We start from the raw sequence: 13,638 nt of genomic DNA, 5'->3' as shown, positions 1-13,638 counted from the left end.
GCACACGCAGTTTTTTTCTGCTTTGTTTGTTTGTTTGCTTTTCATAGTTATTGTGATCCGTAAACAGATTATATTAGCACCATACGATGCCGAAATATTCGCAAGCCCGGCGTGTCAGCTTTTTGTGCCGGCTTCCTTTTCAAAGAAAGCTAGGACGTGAATATCTCAGTACATTTTTTCTTTATTTTTAGAGGCTTCCTTGTTATGGATTTTCATTTCTCACAGCTATTATAGAAGTGTGTTAGCAGCCCCTCCGTTTAATAACACTACACAAGAGGTGTTTTTCGTAGTTGCTCCTTGGAAGCTCCATATTTAAATTGAACTACGCTCTGTGTGCTTCTTCAAGTAATATGGGCGAGACCATCAATAAGCTTGAACGGTAGTTAAAGAGGGGTAAACGTTCTGGGGGCCATGATGTGCTCAAAATATAGCGCTAATAATAATTACAGACAATATCGGCGCTACTATATTATGTCCTATTATTCCGATGAAGAAAGGAAAGCTTCTACTATTATCAATTTGTCCGAGTGCCACTAAAAAATGCTGGGAGAATCGGGGAGATGGAAGTCATTCTTCCCCCGAGTTCAGCGGGAGGGAGGGGGAGGGGCTTTGTGGTATTGACATAATTTAGTACAACGTACATGTTATACGTGAAAATATACAAAGAACGAATCTGCCACTAACTCCAATTAAACGCAATTTTTTTCGTATACATGATATCGACGCCCTTCGTGTATTACGTCTCGGGGCAGCCTTCGAGCAACAACAAAAAATTCAAGCTCATTCCGCCCTGTGAAGGTGAATGACGAGTGGAGCTGTAAACATCCCGGTAAGAAATCTTGTAGTAAATACTTTATTGCATCGGTCACAGTGGCTTTGTGGTCGCTATGATATACACTGATCGGCATAGTCGCAAATGCAAACACATTCTTCGATAAATCATATCGCCAAATCGATACACATACACCGCTGGGTGGTCGGGTGGGCCGCATCGGTGTGACATCTCAAGCGATATGTGCGCAACACGAAACGCGTAAACCACTCTTTTTCCAGCCCCGACACGTCCACATTAAAATCAGCGACAACGACCGAAGCTGTGGTGCCATCGCAACTAACCCACGTAAAATGAGTATCCGTGAACCTTACGGGGCTATGAGCCATTGTATATTTTTTTTTTGCTTGCTGACTTACGGGGGTATGAGCCACTGATGCTGATAGTTTTCAACTTGCTCTTCTGCATTAGAAAGAATGTAAGCACTGTCCGCTTCACTGTGCTGAGTGCTTGTAGCCTCTGGCTTCCTGGGCTATGAGCCATTACACCTTTTTGATTGCTTACGGGGGTATGAGCCATTGATGATGATATTTCTTTTTATGTGCGTACGCGAAAATTCTATGGTACCCTAGACATGTACAGCTCCGCTGTAAAATTATTATGTAGATCCAGCACGCATACTGAAATCTGTGCGAATGGAAGATTTCTCGAAGCGGGCAAATAAATGCTATGGAACTAAATAACGATGCCTTAAATTGTCTTTATTGGGGTACGATGCAAAGTGTAATCGTACGCAATGTCCGTGCTTACGAGCCACACAGGTCGCGCAAGCTTCGTAGCACGCAACGTCGATCCACTACGACGTTCGCAAGCAGCGCCGAAGTGCAGCCAACAGTTCGTGCGAATCCGCAATGCGAAAACGTCACTGGGGGCAGGGAAAGCGCCAAATGTAGGCTCTGTTCAGAAACAGGAACACCCACACACATAATGTGGGAATGCACCTCGCTCCCGTTCTCTCATCCCCCCGTCAGCAGCGAGACTGACTGGACAGCCTCGCTCAGTTCCGGATACGTCGACCGACAACTTGAACTGGTGGACTGGGCGGAAAAGGCCAAGCAGGCCCAGGGCCTTACTTGAGCCCTAACCCTCAGCCACGTCACTCTTTACCCTTCCCCCTTTCAATAAAGTTTATCACCACCACCACCACGCAGCGCTGCCACGAGGAGGAAGGACGCCTCGTTTGTCGAGGCGGGCGAGAACGTCCGGCGCAAGAAGAAGAGGAGGAAGAAGACGAAGAAGGACGAGCCTCGCCATGGAGCAGCGTTCCTCTGGAACTCCGACGAAGACCGCGAAAGGTGCGACGGCCCAGCGAAAATCGAGACACAGTCGTCGCACCGGTTCGCCTGCCCGGAAAGCCTCGAAGCCGAAAAAGCACCGGGAACCGGCTGGGCAGCCGGCTGCGCTCGACGCGAGTCCGCGCACCGCCGCCCAAGACAGCCCCGCGGACTCGCGCCCGGGTCCTTCGCCCAAGCGTAGCGATTCCATTGGCAGCAACTCGCTGGCTCGCATGAAAGACCTGGTGAGCACCCCCCGTGTTTTCGGGAGAATCTTTATTCATTCCTTCTTGTGAGACAAATGCGGAAAACAAAATATGCAGGTGGATGAGGTTGAACATCTTGAAGGGGCGGCGCTAGACGACCAAGACCGAAGGCGGGAAGCACGAGGGACTGCTCTGAACTCACGAGTAGCTTTCTCAGAAGGCATACGCAACTTTAGTACTACAACCTATAACCACGTGCCCTCCCATCGATGGCGTCATGATCAGTGCACAGGCAAACAGCAAAACCCAGTGATCTAATGCTATACTATGAAGTGGTTTAAAAATGCAAATTCACTGTCATGCAAATTTAATGAAGGCATGCTTACACAAAGCGATCATTTTTTCCTGATATGGTAGGCTTCAATAATCTCCCTCGCAGTCGAATTTCTATGTACGTAAATAATTGTGGTGTCTTCATAGAATGGAGTACACCCATGCTCGGAGCAATGCGTGTAATGAGTGTGACTGCATTTGGGATTTTTTTTTTAGATCAATGAGGCGCGCTTCCCTAGCGTACGTTCATTCCGATGTGAATTAATTTCCTGTTCCACTGCAGGAGAACGGCTTCTCCCGTCGATATCCAATAACCGTTGCCTCGCGGCAGCTGATTCCGTCTTATGACTGCAAGTTTTCTTACTCCACCACACCACCTAATTCATTGCCGTCCTCGACTGCGCTTCCTTTCTGTTACTACCCATTCTACATGTGTAACAGACAATCGGTTGTATTACACGGTATAACCAATGTGATTTCTTCCTCTAAACTTCAACACAGAATATCGGCAACCCCAGTTTGCTCTCTAAACCGCTCGGCCTGTCTTCCTGTGTCTTAACTCTACGCCTGTCCCTTTTTTTTTCTTCGTTCCAACGCTGGTATCCCGAATCTGACCTCCTTATGAAGCTTCCTTTATTTATGCGTTTAAATGTTATCGAGGGTGCAAATTAATATATAACACCCTTACACACGAAGGGTGTAAATGTGTGCGTTGTACATTGATTTACACCCTTATTCACTTTTAAAAGACGTAAATTATTTTACAGTGTGCGCGTGTCGTGTTACATCTTCTTTTTTTACGCGTTCCGTCTGATAATTTTTCCTTATTTGTTTTCCCTAAATGACCTGGCTTTCTTTCTCCCGTCGTCCGCAGGCCCTGACTGGCCGGGAAGACAGCGTCGCCCCTCCGAGTCGTCATGGCGGCGTGCGAAGGTGGCGGGGCTGTCGTGCGCCCGCACCGCGACTCCACTCTGTGTCTTTTGTGTGGCACTTGTCGGTGCCGGCCTGCTCACCGCCTTGATCCTCGGCTCGTCAGCAACGCGCAAGGCCCGTCCGATTGCCTTCCAGTACAAAGGCTGCACGACCAGGTGATACGGTGGTTCACGCTCCCACGGGCGGGGGGGAGTCACTGATGGCGGGTTGTTCTCACTTTCGGTTTCTTAAAACCGTTCAGTGTCCTACAGAAGTTACTATGTAGAAATCTATCCTTGCAGCTGCAGGTTTGAGGCGTAACCAACGCATTTTCTGCGAGGCAAAGTGCAATCTGATGCAAGATATAGAAAGAAGCATCTTATTTATTTCAAACACTTTTTTTTCGATAATCAGTTTGTGTAGTTGAAATGATTAACATTGTAGCTAGTTTTCTTTGTTTTCTTTTTTTTTTGGGGGGGGGGGGGAGGGCAGCACGCGCTTGACCTGGGAAAGTGGAAGAGGGTGGCTGGGTGTTGTCATTCGTCATTGTTTGCCAGGTACCCTAATACTCGAATTTCGCGGGGAGGAAGGTAGGTTCCGGGTGTGCCCCCTCCCCATCCCTGTATCCACACCCCATGCGATTATGAATAGCTAGTACATTGATTGCCCTAATTTTGCAGAAATTATAAAGTTGGCATCATATGAATTAGAAATGACTTTTTTTTTGGGGGGGGGGGTGGTTATTAACGTGCGCAAGCATCTATCCATTTAAGTTTTGTTCCTAGTGTGTTATTTTTGTGGAAGTAATTACGTGTTTATTTTTGCGTGAACTGTCTAGTCTTATAACGGTGTACTGTAGCTCTACCTTTCTAGCGACATATAGCAGTAATGCTATATGTCGCTTTGTGAGGCAATTTTTGTGAAGCAATTGCCTCACAAAAATTTCTAGTGGGTACTCCGCCGCTAGTGTCTATTAAGAATGGTGGTTCAGCAGGCCTGTGAACGGCGTAGGCTACATGGATTTGTCTACTAGACATCGTCCTTGTGGCTTCGAACGGTTTTTTGACTTTGTAAATCGGTGATTTTTAACAAAATATTGTATTACGAATGCAACACTTCACAATGAGTATGTATGAGTGCATTGTGTAATTGTCTTGCTGTGCTTAAAGAAACTAAGTGCCTGGAAATTTAGATATATACGGCGTAATAAATAAGCCGACAAGAACGTTTGAAGCTACAAGCAAGCGCGAATATTAGACAAACCTGTGAACAAAGAACCACTCGCATGTTAACTGGAAAACCGCAGTGCGAGAGTTGCCTATAGCAATCATTGCAGAAAATTGCATGCAACCAGTGATCGGTTCCCTAACAGTATACTGCCAAACAAATATCGAAGGGCACGCGTTTGCATATTGTAGGTGTGAAAGCGACGTCATGGCGGTCATATTTTGAACACCAGCATAGTAGAAAAGTGCACAGACATGGTGCTGATGGTGGTGGTGGTGAATGGGGTTCAAGAGTGCGAGTATCCTAAGAATAAACCTGCATAAAACATGACTGTGTTTTCATCTGTTTGGTCGACAAGATCGTAGGCAGCTGTTGGTTTTATGTGGTAGATGTTTTTTATGCGAAAGCGTCAGATAGCCCATTGAACGAAAAAGCCGGCGTCTGTCGTCTGGAGCAGCGAATCGGCTCCTAGATTCCTATTGGTTGCGACGCCACGCGCTTCGACGGAGCAAAGTGGGCGAGAGGCAACATCTATTGTTCTGCTAGCGCGCCAGGTGTTGCGGAAGGGGAGAGAACATCGTCGCGACGGCCCGTCACCCTCGCTCTCGCTGTGGGAAGCCTGCATTACCCGCGCGTTCCTTGTCCGCGCAAGCTTTCGCCTGCGTTCTATCTGCACCTCAGTGACGCCAGACCAAAACGCGCCGAGTGTCTGAGCGTGCTCGCTTGCCCGCAAGGAGTTTGTAACTTGAAGGGCTGCTCAGCGGCGTTCCATTGGACATTAATGTTTTCGCATTCACAACGCATAAAAAGTGCTTAGGTGTCCTAGGATGTTTTTAAAGCGAAAGCTTTACTGGCCGCGAACTTGCGATTACACCGTGACCGTGCTCCGAGGAGGCACATGACGTCGGGCCGCGTTCCTCGTCGTTGCGTTCGCCTCCGCTCGCTTCGCCAGCTGCGTCGCATGCCTGATAACGTGTCGGAGGATTGAAAAGGAGTGCTCGCGTGCGCCGCAACCACAGTTGAGTCGGCAGTATGGACGGCGACAGTTCTGATAAGCAGGAGGAGGCCTGGAATCGACATCGGAACGAGATGAAGAGGAAACGAGTCGCCCAGGAAACAGACAAACAGCGCGCCGAACGACTGGCTAAACGCCGCAACATAGCTAGACAACCAGACTAACCTGGACTTGCAATCAAGATTAACCAAGGCTAACCATGCTATGCCTTGGCTTTCACTACGTATATCCTGGCATAGCCGAGCCAATTCACTGCCAATTTTGTTTTATGCGAAGCATATTATTAGAGCTCAGCCCAGCTCCTCAGGCGCGGCGGTGTCGCCTTCAATACCACGTGACACCGTGACGTCACGACAGAGGAGAAACGGGGCTCCAACTCGTGCCGTCGCTCGCGGTGTCGCGGCGGTATATAAGCAGCTGCGCTTGCCTCTGCTAGACACTCACGAGGTGAGATGCCTCCTGGAGACAGAGCTGCTCGTTGGAATGAGAAGCGAAGGTTGCGGCGTGCTACAGAGGCTGTTTCTAGGTGGCTTTGCTACGGCGCAGCGACTACGCGCCCCGAATCGGACGCGGTGAGCGTCGAGCAACGCAGCGTTCGGCGCGACAACGAAATGTGCGCCTGAGCATGCGCCGCACGCCTGAGCCGACGCCGACGACACCGGCTTTTCTGCGACAGGAGCTCCTTAACGCTGTCGCGTTAAAATAAAGGCTAGTATGCTTCGCATCCTGGGCTTAACCTTGGCTAAGCCACAGCCAGTTTTTTCTTTAGCTCCTTTCCTAAACATGCGTCCTGTAATCATCGGTAAAGGGGCATTGACGCCACAATTCTTAAGCTCGCAATCATGCGTAGCACATGAGAACACACACGTCCCACAACAAGCCGGCAAAAAATGGACCGCATTCGGCGCTGTAGGAAATTCGTAGTATAAGCTTTATGTCGCATTTGAACCCTACAGCAATGTGGCAACACTGAGTAGTGGTGCAATGAAATCGCACTGCCAGAAACGGCTCTCTCGGATCACCCAAAGCCAAACGCCGGGAGTTATTGCGGGAGACGAAAATGCGTGTGGCTGCCGTGCGTCATATCGTCTTTTTTTTTCTTTTCTTTGCATCTGCGTCTCATTGGTCTGGTGTTGCTTTTTATCGCGTGAGTAAAAGAATCGCACGCCTAATTATTCGGCGACGCCCTTGTTTCGCAGTTCGGTGCCAGAGCATGTGGAGCGTAAAACGTTCGACGTGGTTTAGAACTGTTTCGGGGCAGACGACCCAGCGACGGCTTTAACTGTCGTTGTCTTAATAATCCTGTTTCACTCGTACTTTGTTTGTTTGTTTTGTTTTGCGTATGGCCCGATGGCTGACAGAATACCGTGCGTCTTCTTAACGCATTCTTGTTGCCCGAAAGTCATGAGTCAGCGGGGGCAACATATGTTCTCGCGAATCGAAGCGATGACCTCGTCTCACGCCCGGGGCTCTCCCATGCTCGACGCGCAGAGCCTGCCAGGAGCACTTGGAGCGCCTGTCCAACACCCTCAACAAGACCGTAGACCCGTGCAGGGACCCGATGGCCTACGTGTACGACAAAGTGCGCTGGCGGAGCGAGATCGTAACGGACGCGCTCACCGACACGCTGGTGCACTGGTACGAGCTCGGCGCCACCTTCCTTGAAAAGCAGCGAAGACCATCGCGTGAGTGATGCGCGCAGCTGTGTAGCTCGGCTCTTGTCTGTATGCTTTTACGAAGGTGAAGGTTTATTTTGTTTCTATTGGAGAAACGTGAATAACAGCGGTCGAACGAGAAACGAAGTTTCTCTGTCGCGAAAAAAGGAAAAAAAAAAGAATAAGATAGACTAGGTAGTACAAGACGACGCAGGCACGTATGCTTCCAAATGACCACATTTACTGCAATTCAACTTACATACGTACGAATTGTCAAGAGCAATGCATGTTCGCAAAACCAACACACACCGCCAATCCTCGCTATGCCTGCTAGCCGTGCTGGACCGTGCAGCCAAGATACGAAACATTTTCCTTTTTTTTCTTACAGATCAATCGAAAGCCTATTGGAAGTTTTCGCACACATTTTTTTATCCTTTTAGCATCGACGATAACGCGTGTGAGCTGATTGGGATGTCGTTATAGAACAATGCATTCTTCGGGCTGCATTCGCACCATGCTGCCGCACACTTGTTCCCTGATTACCTGGACACTGTACAACTTCGTGTTCTTTATCTTTTCTGCGCTATCGCTGTCCGTGCAATGTCAGCTCGTCCAGGATACAAAATATTAGGTTACTGAACAATGAACTATTTTGGAGCAAACATTTCGACAAGGGGGCTTGCCTTGGTCCTTTACAGGTAGTGTTTCCTGTGGGCTTTTGTCTTGGTGGTGAGGTCGGCGTCGACTTCTGTTCGTCTGACGGTTTGTTTGTTAATGTATGCAGGTTCCTGCGTGAAAGTAGTGCGTTCTCTTGTGGGCTTTGGTTCTAGCGCGTGTGTGCGTGGTTCCTCTGCTTCTTCTTTTTTCTTCCTTCTTTTTTTTTTCAGGTAGTGCTGCTCCCACGTCCACCGTATGCGTCGATGCTTCATGTGTATTGTCTTCGCTGGAACTTGTTTTATAGCTATAGTATACTCTTGTAGAAGCGTTGGCTCCGGCGAGATTGTTTCGTTCGACCGTTGTTATCCACTTCAAGCCTCCATCCGCCTGCGAATTTTCTCTCGTTCGGATCTCTACACATACAAGCATCATTCGTAAGTTAATTACACAATCGTAATGAAACGTGACAGACGCCGCGACCGAGGGAAATCAACAGCATCACTTTTCGGTTCTAACAAACGAGCCTCGTTGACAACAAACGTGCGTTGTGCTCATTCATTGTAAACAATTCTCCCAGGCAGGGGCAAACGTGGTTTTTAGTCATTTGTCTTTTTTGTCAGCGCATGTCCTGTTTTATTGTGATCGTTACTGACTAGACGAGATTTCGTCCGATTCTCAACCTCTGACCATCGTCCCTGTAATTATTTTTGCTCCAGACTCGTGAACGTGTCAGTGCTTAGAGATTCATAGGCAACGAATAGTATACAGCTTAGAAAGCGGAGCTATTGACCCTTTTCGCGGAGCAGTTTGTTCTAGAGAAACGAGATGGCGCTTTCCGCGGCGCGCCGCACCTCGCCTCGGCGACAGCGTACGAATACGAAACCATTACAGCTTCCGCCTTGCTTCTGTGCGATCAGCTGTCGGAAATGCAACTGAGTTTTCGCGAACGCACTATGCTCCAATGATGCCGGATTCAATCATGCGCATTGAAGACGTGTGCAGTAGTTGGCTGCAAAAATAGTGACTGGCGTATTAAGGAATGGAATGGATATGTGCAGCAAAGTTCGCGGACCATTCCTGCAACTTTCCGCACGTGTTACTGGCACTTGGAGATGTACGGTCGAGTGCAAAATTTTAGAGACCATGGGAGCGGCGATTAAACTGCATCGCCGCGCCTTCTGGCGGCTGCGCGCCTAATTTCGACGGCGCACACGGCCCACGGGCGTCCTCTGTTAAATGTCAGCCTGCCCGTTCGCTCGTTTCAACACGCGCGCACCGGAACGCGGGAGTGGACGCAAGTTGCCACTTCTGCAGTCGCCGTAGAAGCTCCAGAGCGATGGCATCGTGGCGAGCGTAAAGCCCCTTAAACGTCGTAAAGTAGTGCCACTCTCCTCCTCCGCCTTCACTTCTCCTCGTTTCTCCTCTCTTTCGCGCTCCCTCCTCGACCGTGGCGCCACCTACATTGCTCGAGCGTAGCAACGGCCCCAACATGCGCTCCTCGCCACTCCGTGGACACTCCGTAGAAGCGATGACATCGTGGCGAGCATACTTCATTTGTACTGGCAGGGCTCGGAGTGTGCTGATCTCTACGATTTGATTCTAGACGCTCCGCGGCGCGGGAAACGTGCTTTGGGTCGCTTTTTTTTCTGAAATCGAATTATGTGGCACTTCGGGGGAACTTGCGCACGCTGCAATTATTCGTGGTACTAAGTCCAAATATCGTGCGCCCGGACGCATGCGTGAAACCGCCGGATATCGAGCAGCTGGAGAGAAGAGCCAGGGAAGAGAACGGAGAATGCGTAAGTCCCCCACAAAGTATCGCATAATTCGATTTCAGAAAAGGTGACGCAGGCATGTTTTGAGGAGCTGGTGCTGACAAATTTCAGCTGGAAGAAAGCCGAAAATTCCTAAGCGCACAGCCACAAGGCTAGACGAGGTTCCGGTTAGGCTTATTAATGTACTAGGAACAAACCGCAAGGAAGCTCTGTTCAAAGCAGTAGAAAAACTTTGAAAGATAGACGAATACCAGACAGTTGGCGACGAAGTTTCACTCATATAGACCGTTGACCATCGTATCGGTAACAAACAAGTTAGCAATGCAAGCAATTAAATTAAAGCTACAAGCATGGGTAGAAAATAATGGCATTTTGGGAGAACTTCAGAGTGGCTTCATAATAGGTAGGCGTTTAGATGATAACTCATTAGTTCTTACTCAGTGTATTGAAATATCAAAAATAGAATGCAGACCGTTATATGTGGCGTTTTTAGACATTATAGTTGCGTATGACAACGCAGACCGCAACATTATGTGAGATATACTGGAAGGGCAAGGTTTCGGCGACGATTGTATACAGTTTTTGAGATAGATTTACCTAGAAAATACGATCTGCGTTGAATGGGAAGGGATTAAGAACGAGGAGAAAGTTGACATCAACAAGAGACTGAGGCAGGGGTGCCCTATATCCCTACTGCTGTTTACGATGTACATGGTGAGGATGGAGAGGGCACTAGAAGGAAGTAATATCGGGTTCAATCTCTCATGCAAACAGGCGGCTACGGTAGTAGAGCAGCAGCTCCCAGGATTATTTTATGCAGACGACATTGTGTTACTAGCTAACAAGCAAAGTGATTTGCAACGTCTGGCTAATATCGGTGGAGAAGAAGGCGATAATTTAGGCTTGAAATTATGCGTTAGAAAATCAGGTGTTATGATATTCAGTGAAAACAGTGAACAGATAGTGGCAATACAGGGCCAGGAAATACCCCGGTTAAAAGAATATAAACACCTTGGTATATGAATAAACTAAGGCAATAGATTTATGGAAACACCGCAAAAACAATAAGAGTTAAGGGGAAGAAAAATGCAGCCATAATGAAACACAGAACGCTATGGGGATACAATAGGTACGAGGTGCTCTGGGGTATGTGGAAAGCCTTAATGATTTCAGGACTTACTTTTAGAAATGCGGTTGTTTGCTTTATATCAGGGGTAGAATCAGGACTCGATGGCAACCAAATGTCATTGGGACGCCTCGCATTGTGCGCTCATAGGATGACTTCAAATGAAGCTGTGCAGGGAGATATAGGCTAGACAAGCTTTGAAGTGCGAGAAGCTCACAATAAAATTGATTATGAAGAACGACTGAGGAATATGGAAGAAAGTAAATGGGCTAGGAGTGTGTTCAGGTTTTTGTACAGGAAGAACATTGATTCACTGTAGAGGAAAAGAACTAGGAGGCTCACCAGCAAGTATGCGACCTGTATGGTGAGCAACATGGCCACAAAGAACCTCAAGCGGAAAGTCAGAGAGGCTAGGATAATTTCATGGGTGGCGGCACTGGAAAAGAAACCTGCTATGAGTAACTACTCAAGAGGGAAAAAACAAAATTGGGAAAGAAACAATTTATGATATCTCAAAGGGAAGCTCATTACATATCGAACCGAAATTTGGATGCCTTAGAACACGCATTTATAGATACAAGAAGGAAGAATAAGCGTATGCTTGCTGCGGTAAAGCTATGGAACCTATGGGGCACGTTATATTAGAATGTGAAGATATCTGCCCAGCGGTTGATTTAGGCACCTCTGGCCTCCTTGAAGCCCTCCTTGTTGTACGCAATAAAGATTAGTAAGAGGCGATTGGAAGTTTGGTGGAAGTAGAGCAACGACAAACAATGGAGGCCTCCAAAAATAAATTTCCCAAAAGGGGTTCAAAAAGTTTCGTTATGGAAATTCTTCGTGTTTTTTTTTCCTTTTCTTTCTTTAATATAGGTAGGACATTATGCAATATGATAACAAGAGCTTGGTGGCGCAACCCCTCCACCCTCTTCCAAAGGGGGCGATCATAGCATCCATCCATCGGGTGCTGTTTCTACCAGAAAGCTCGCCTTCGTGCATAGTGTTCGGTGCCAGCGTCTCCCAGTAAACACTACATTTACATAAGCTGCAGTTGTCGGGAAGCATGAAAAGCAATCAGGGATCTTTGAATGCTATCGCGTTCTACTCTTAAAGGCGAAGCTTAAGCGTCTTCCCAATTTTTTCACGAGATGTTGGATTAGCCTCCCGGCTGAATGTCGTCGCGCAGGCGGCGGTAGCAGGTTCGAATTCTCGCGAGCGTCTCTGTTTGCAGCAGCAGCAGCAGTAGGAAGGTGAGAAAATTGACTGCAAGTGTAACGTACTTATCCTGGCCGAGTCACGAAATTACCTCCGTACGGCAAATCCCTGTGCATTGTGCAGTCAAATGTTGCGCATGAGGGTTGTGACGTTGCTGTGATCGCCCATCTCGCATCTTACACGCTTGCATTTAGACTAATAGAACGCTGTAACGCGTTTCCGCAGCATCATATACGCTATGCTAATAGTGATACCGGCACGCTTTTTTTTTGTCGTATCTCCCTTTGCAGCGCATCCCGGACATTCATGTCCGTGTCCGATGGATGCTGCTGCTGTCTAGCTGGAGAGCTCATACCTAAAAAAAAAGAAGAAAATAACTCAGTGTCTTGCCACACTGTGAAGAAGGATGACCAGTGAAGCTGTGTATGCGGGCCCCTTAATGGCGAACTGCAGCTCCGCTGTGGATGGGGCCTCTGTTGCACTATCATCGGGATTTTTTTTTTCTACATGCAGACACGAAAGCATGAGGGAAAATAGCCTTAACAGCTTAGCTGCAAAAACTAATTACGTGCCCGATGGTGGGACTGCAGATCGGTGCCCCAGCACAGCAGCCCGGTGCTCTAACCACTAGGCCACAACCGCACGTACACTTGTATCTTGGCAAAGGTGACTAGCTCTTTGAGGTGACCGCCGCATGTGCCAGACTGCGTGGCGTGGGTGCACGAGAGAACGTGCTCGCACGCGAACTTCTTTTACATCGAAGACGCAGGGGGAAAGAAAATGGGCAAATTCATAGCATTCGGTTAACTCCTTCACGAAAGCGTCGCTTCTCGCAGATTCCAAGGTGTGCACTGGATCTGCGTAATCTGGGGCGCTATAGCGTAAAACTATTCCAAACTGTTTTTTCTATTCCGATTCTGCAGTCAGCCCCCCGCGATTGGTCAAAAACTTTTTGGACCCCCCCCCACTTAACCGGCCTGTCATGTGACGTCACGAAAACCGCAATTGCTCCCCCGTCCGCTATGACGTGTACACGCTGGTTATGCATGATCTGACCTAACAAAAGAAAAATATTTATTTCTCAATCGACGCCTTTTCGCCATTAGCCCTCGACTATTGGTCAAGAGTTTTCATGCAATAATATGCTGAACAAAACTGAATTTTCTTCTGAATAGCAGCATGCTGCCCCGATACTGAAAGGAATAAAACATGGCTCCTGCCGATCACTCGGGCACTGGCTACTCGCACCTGCAGGAGAGCATGGGCTTATTTGCGGATAATAAAACATTTTGAGTGGCCGTGTAACGTTTTCGAGCACTTTTGGCACGTTTACGACCTCATTCTGCGAACTCTTTGCTGAGGATCAGTTTTAGCATCATTCTTAAGTTTCCGTTGCATGCCGCCGTGATTTTCG

The 13,638-nt window shown here is 48.1% G+C and overlaps 1 protein-coding gene across 3 annotated transcripts in view; it reads left to right on the top strand.

Annotated features, from left to right (window-relative positions):
- The first annotated feature begins 2,047 nt into the window (after positions 1 to 2,047).
- Positions 2,048 to 13,638, top strand: part of LOC135921274 (membrane metallo-endopeptidase-like 1) — a 31,330-nt gene continuing 19,739 nt past the window's right edge. For 2 of the 3 annotated variants that reach the window (XM_065455599.2, XM_070522873.1), the window contains exons 1-3: positions 2,048 to 2,351; positions 3,520 to 3,733; positions 7,291 to 7,484. In XM_065455599.2, the coding sequence (XP_065311671.1) occupies positions 7,361 to 7,484 (124 nt within the window). In that variant the 5' untranslated portion in view covers positions 2,048 to 2,351; positions 3,520 to 3,733; positions 7,291 to 7,360. The remainder of the gene's footprint in view (positions 2,352 to 3,519; positions 3,734 to 7,290; positions 7,485 to 13,638) is intronic. The other variant, XM_070522874.1, reaches the window with a different exon arrangement.

Source organism: Dermacentor albipictus, chromosome 8 (assembly GCF_038994185.2).
Source record: "Dermacentor albipictus isolate Rhodes 1998 colony chromosome 8, USDA_Dalb.pri_finalv2, whole genome shotgun sequence".
Classification (NCBI taxonomy): Eukaryota; Metazoa; Arthropoda; class Arachnida; order Ixodida; family Ixodidae; genus Dermacentor; species Dermacentor albipictus.
The sequence above is the reverse complement of the archived record's forward strand: the minus strand, read 5'-3'. Positions and strand labels throughout refer to the sequence as shown.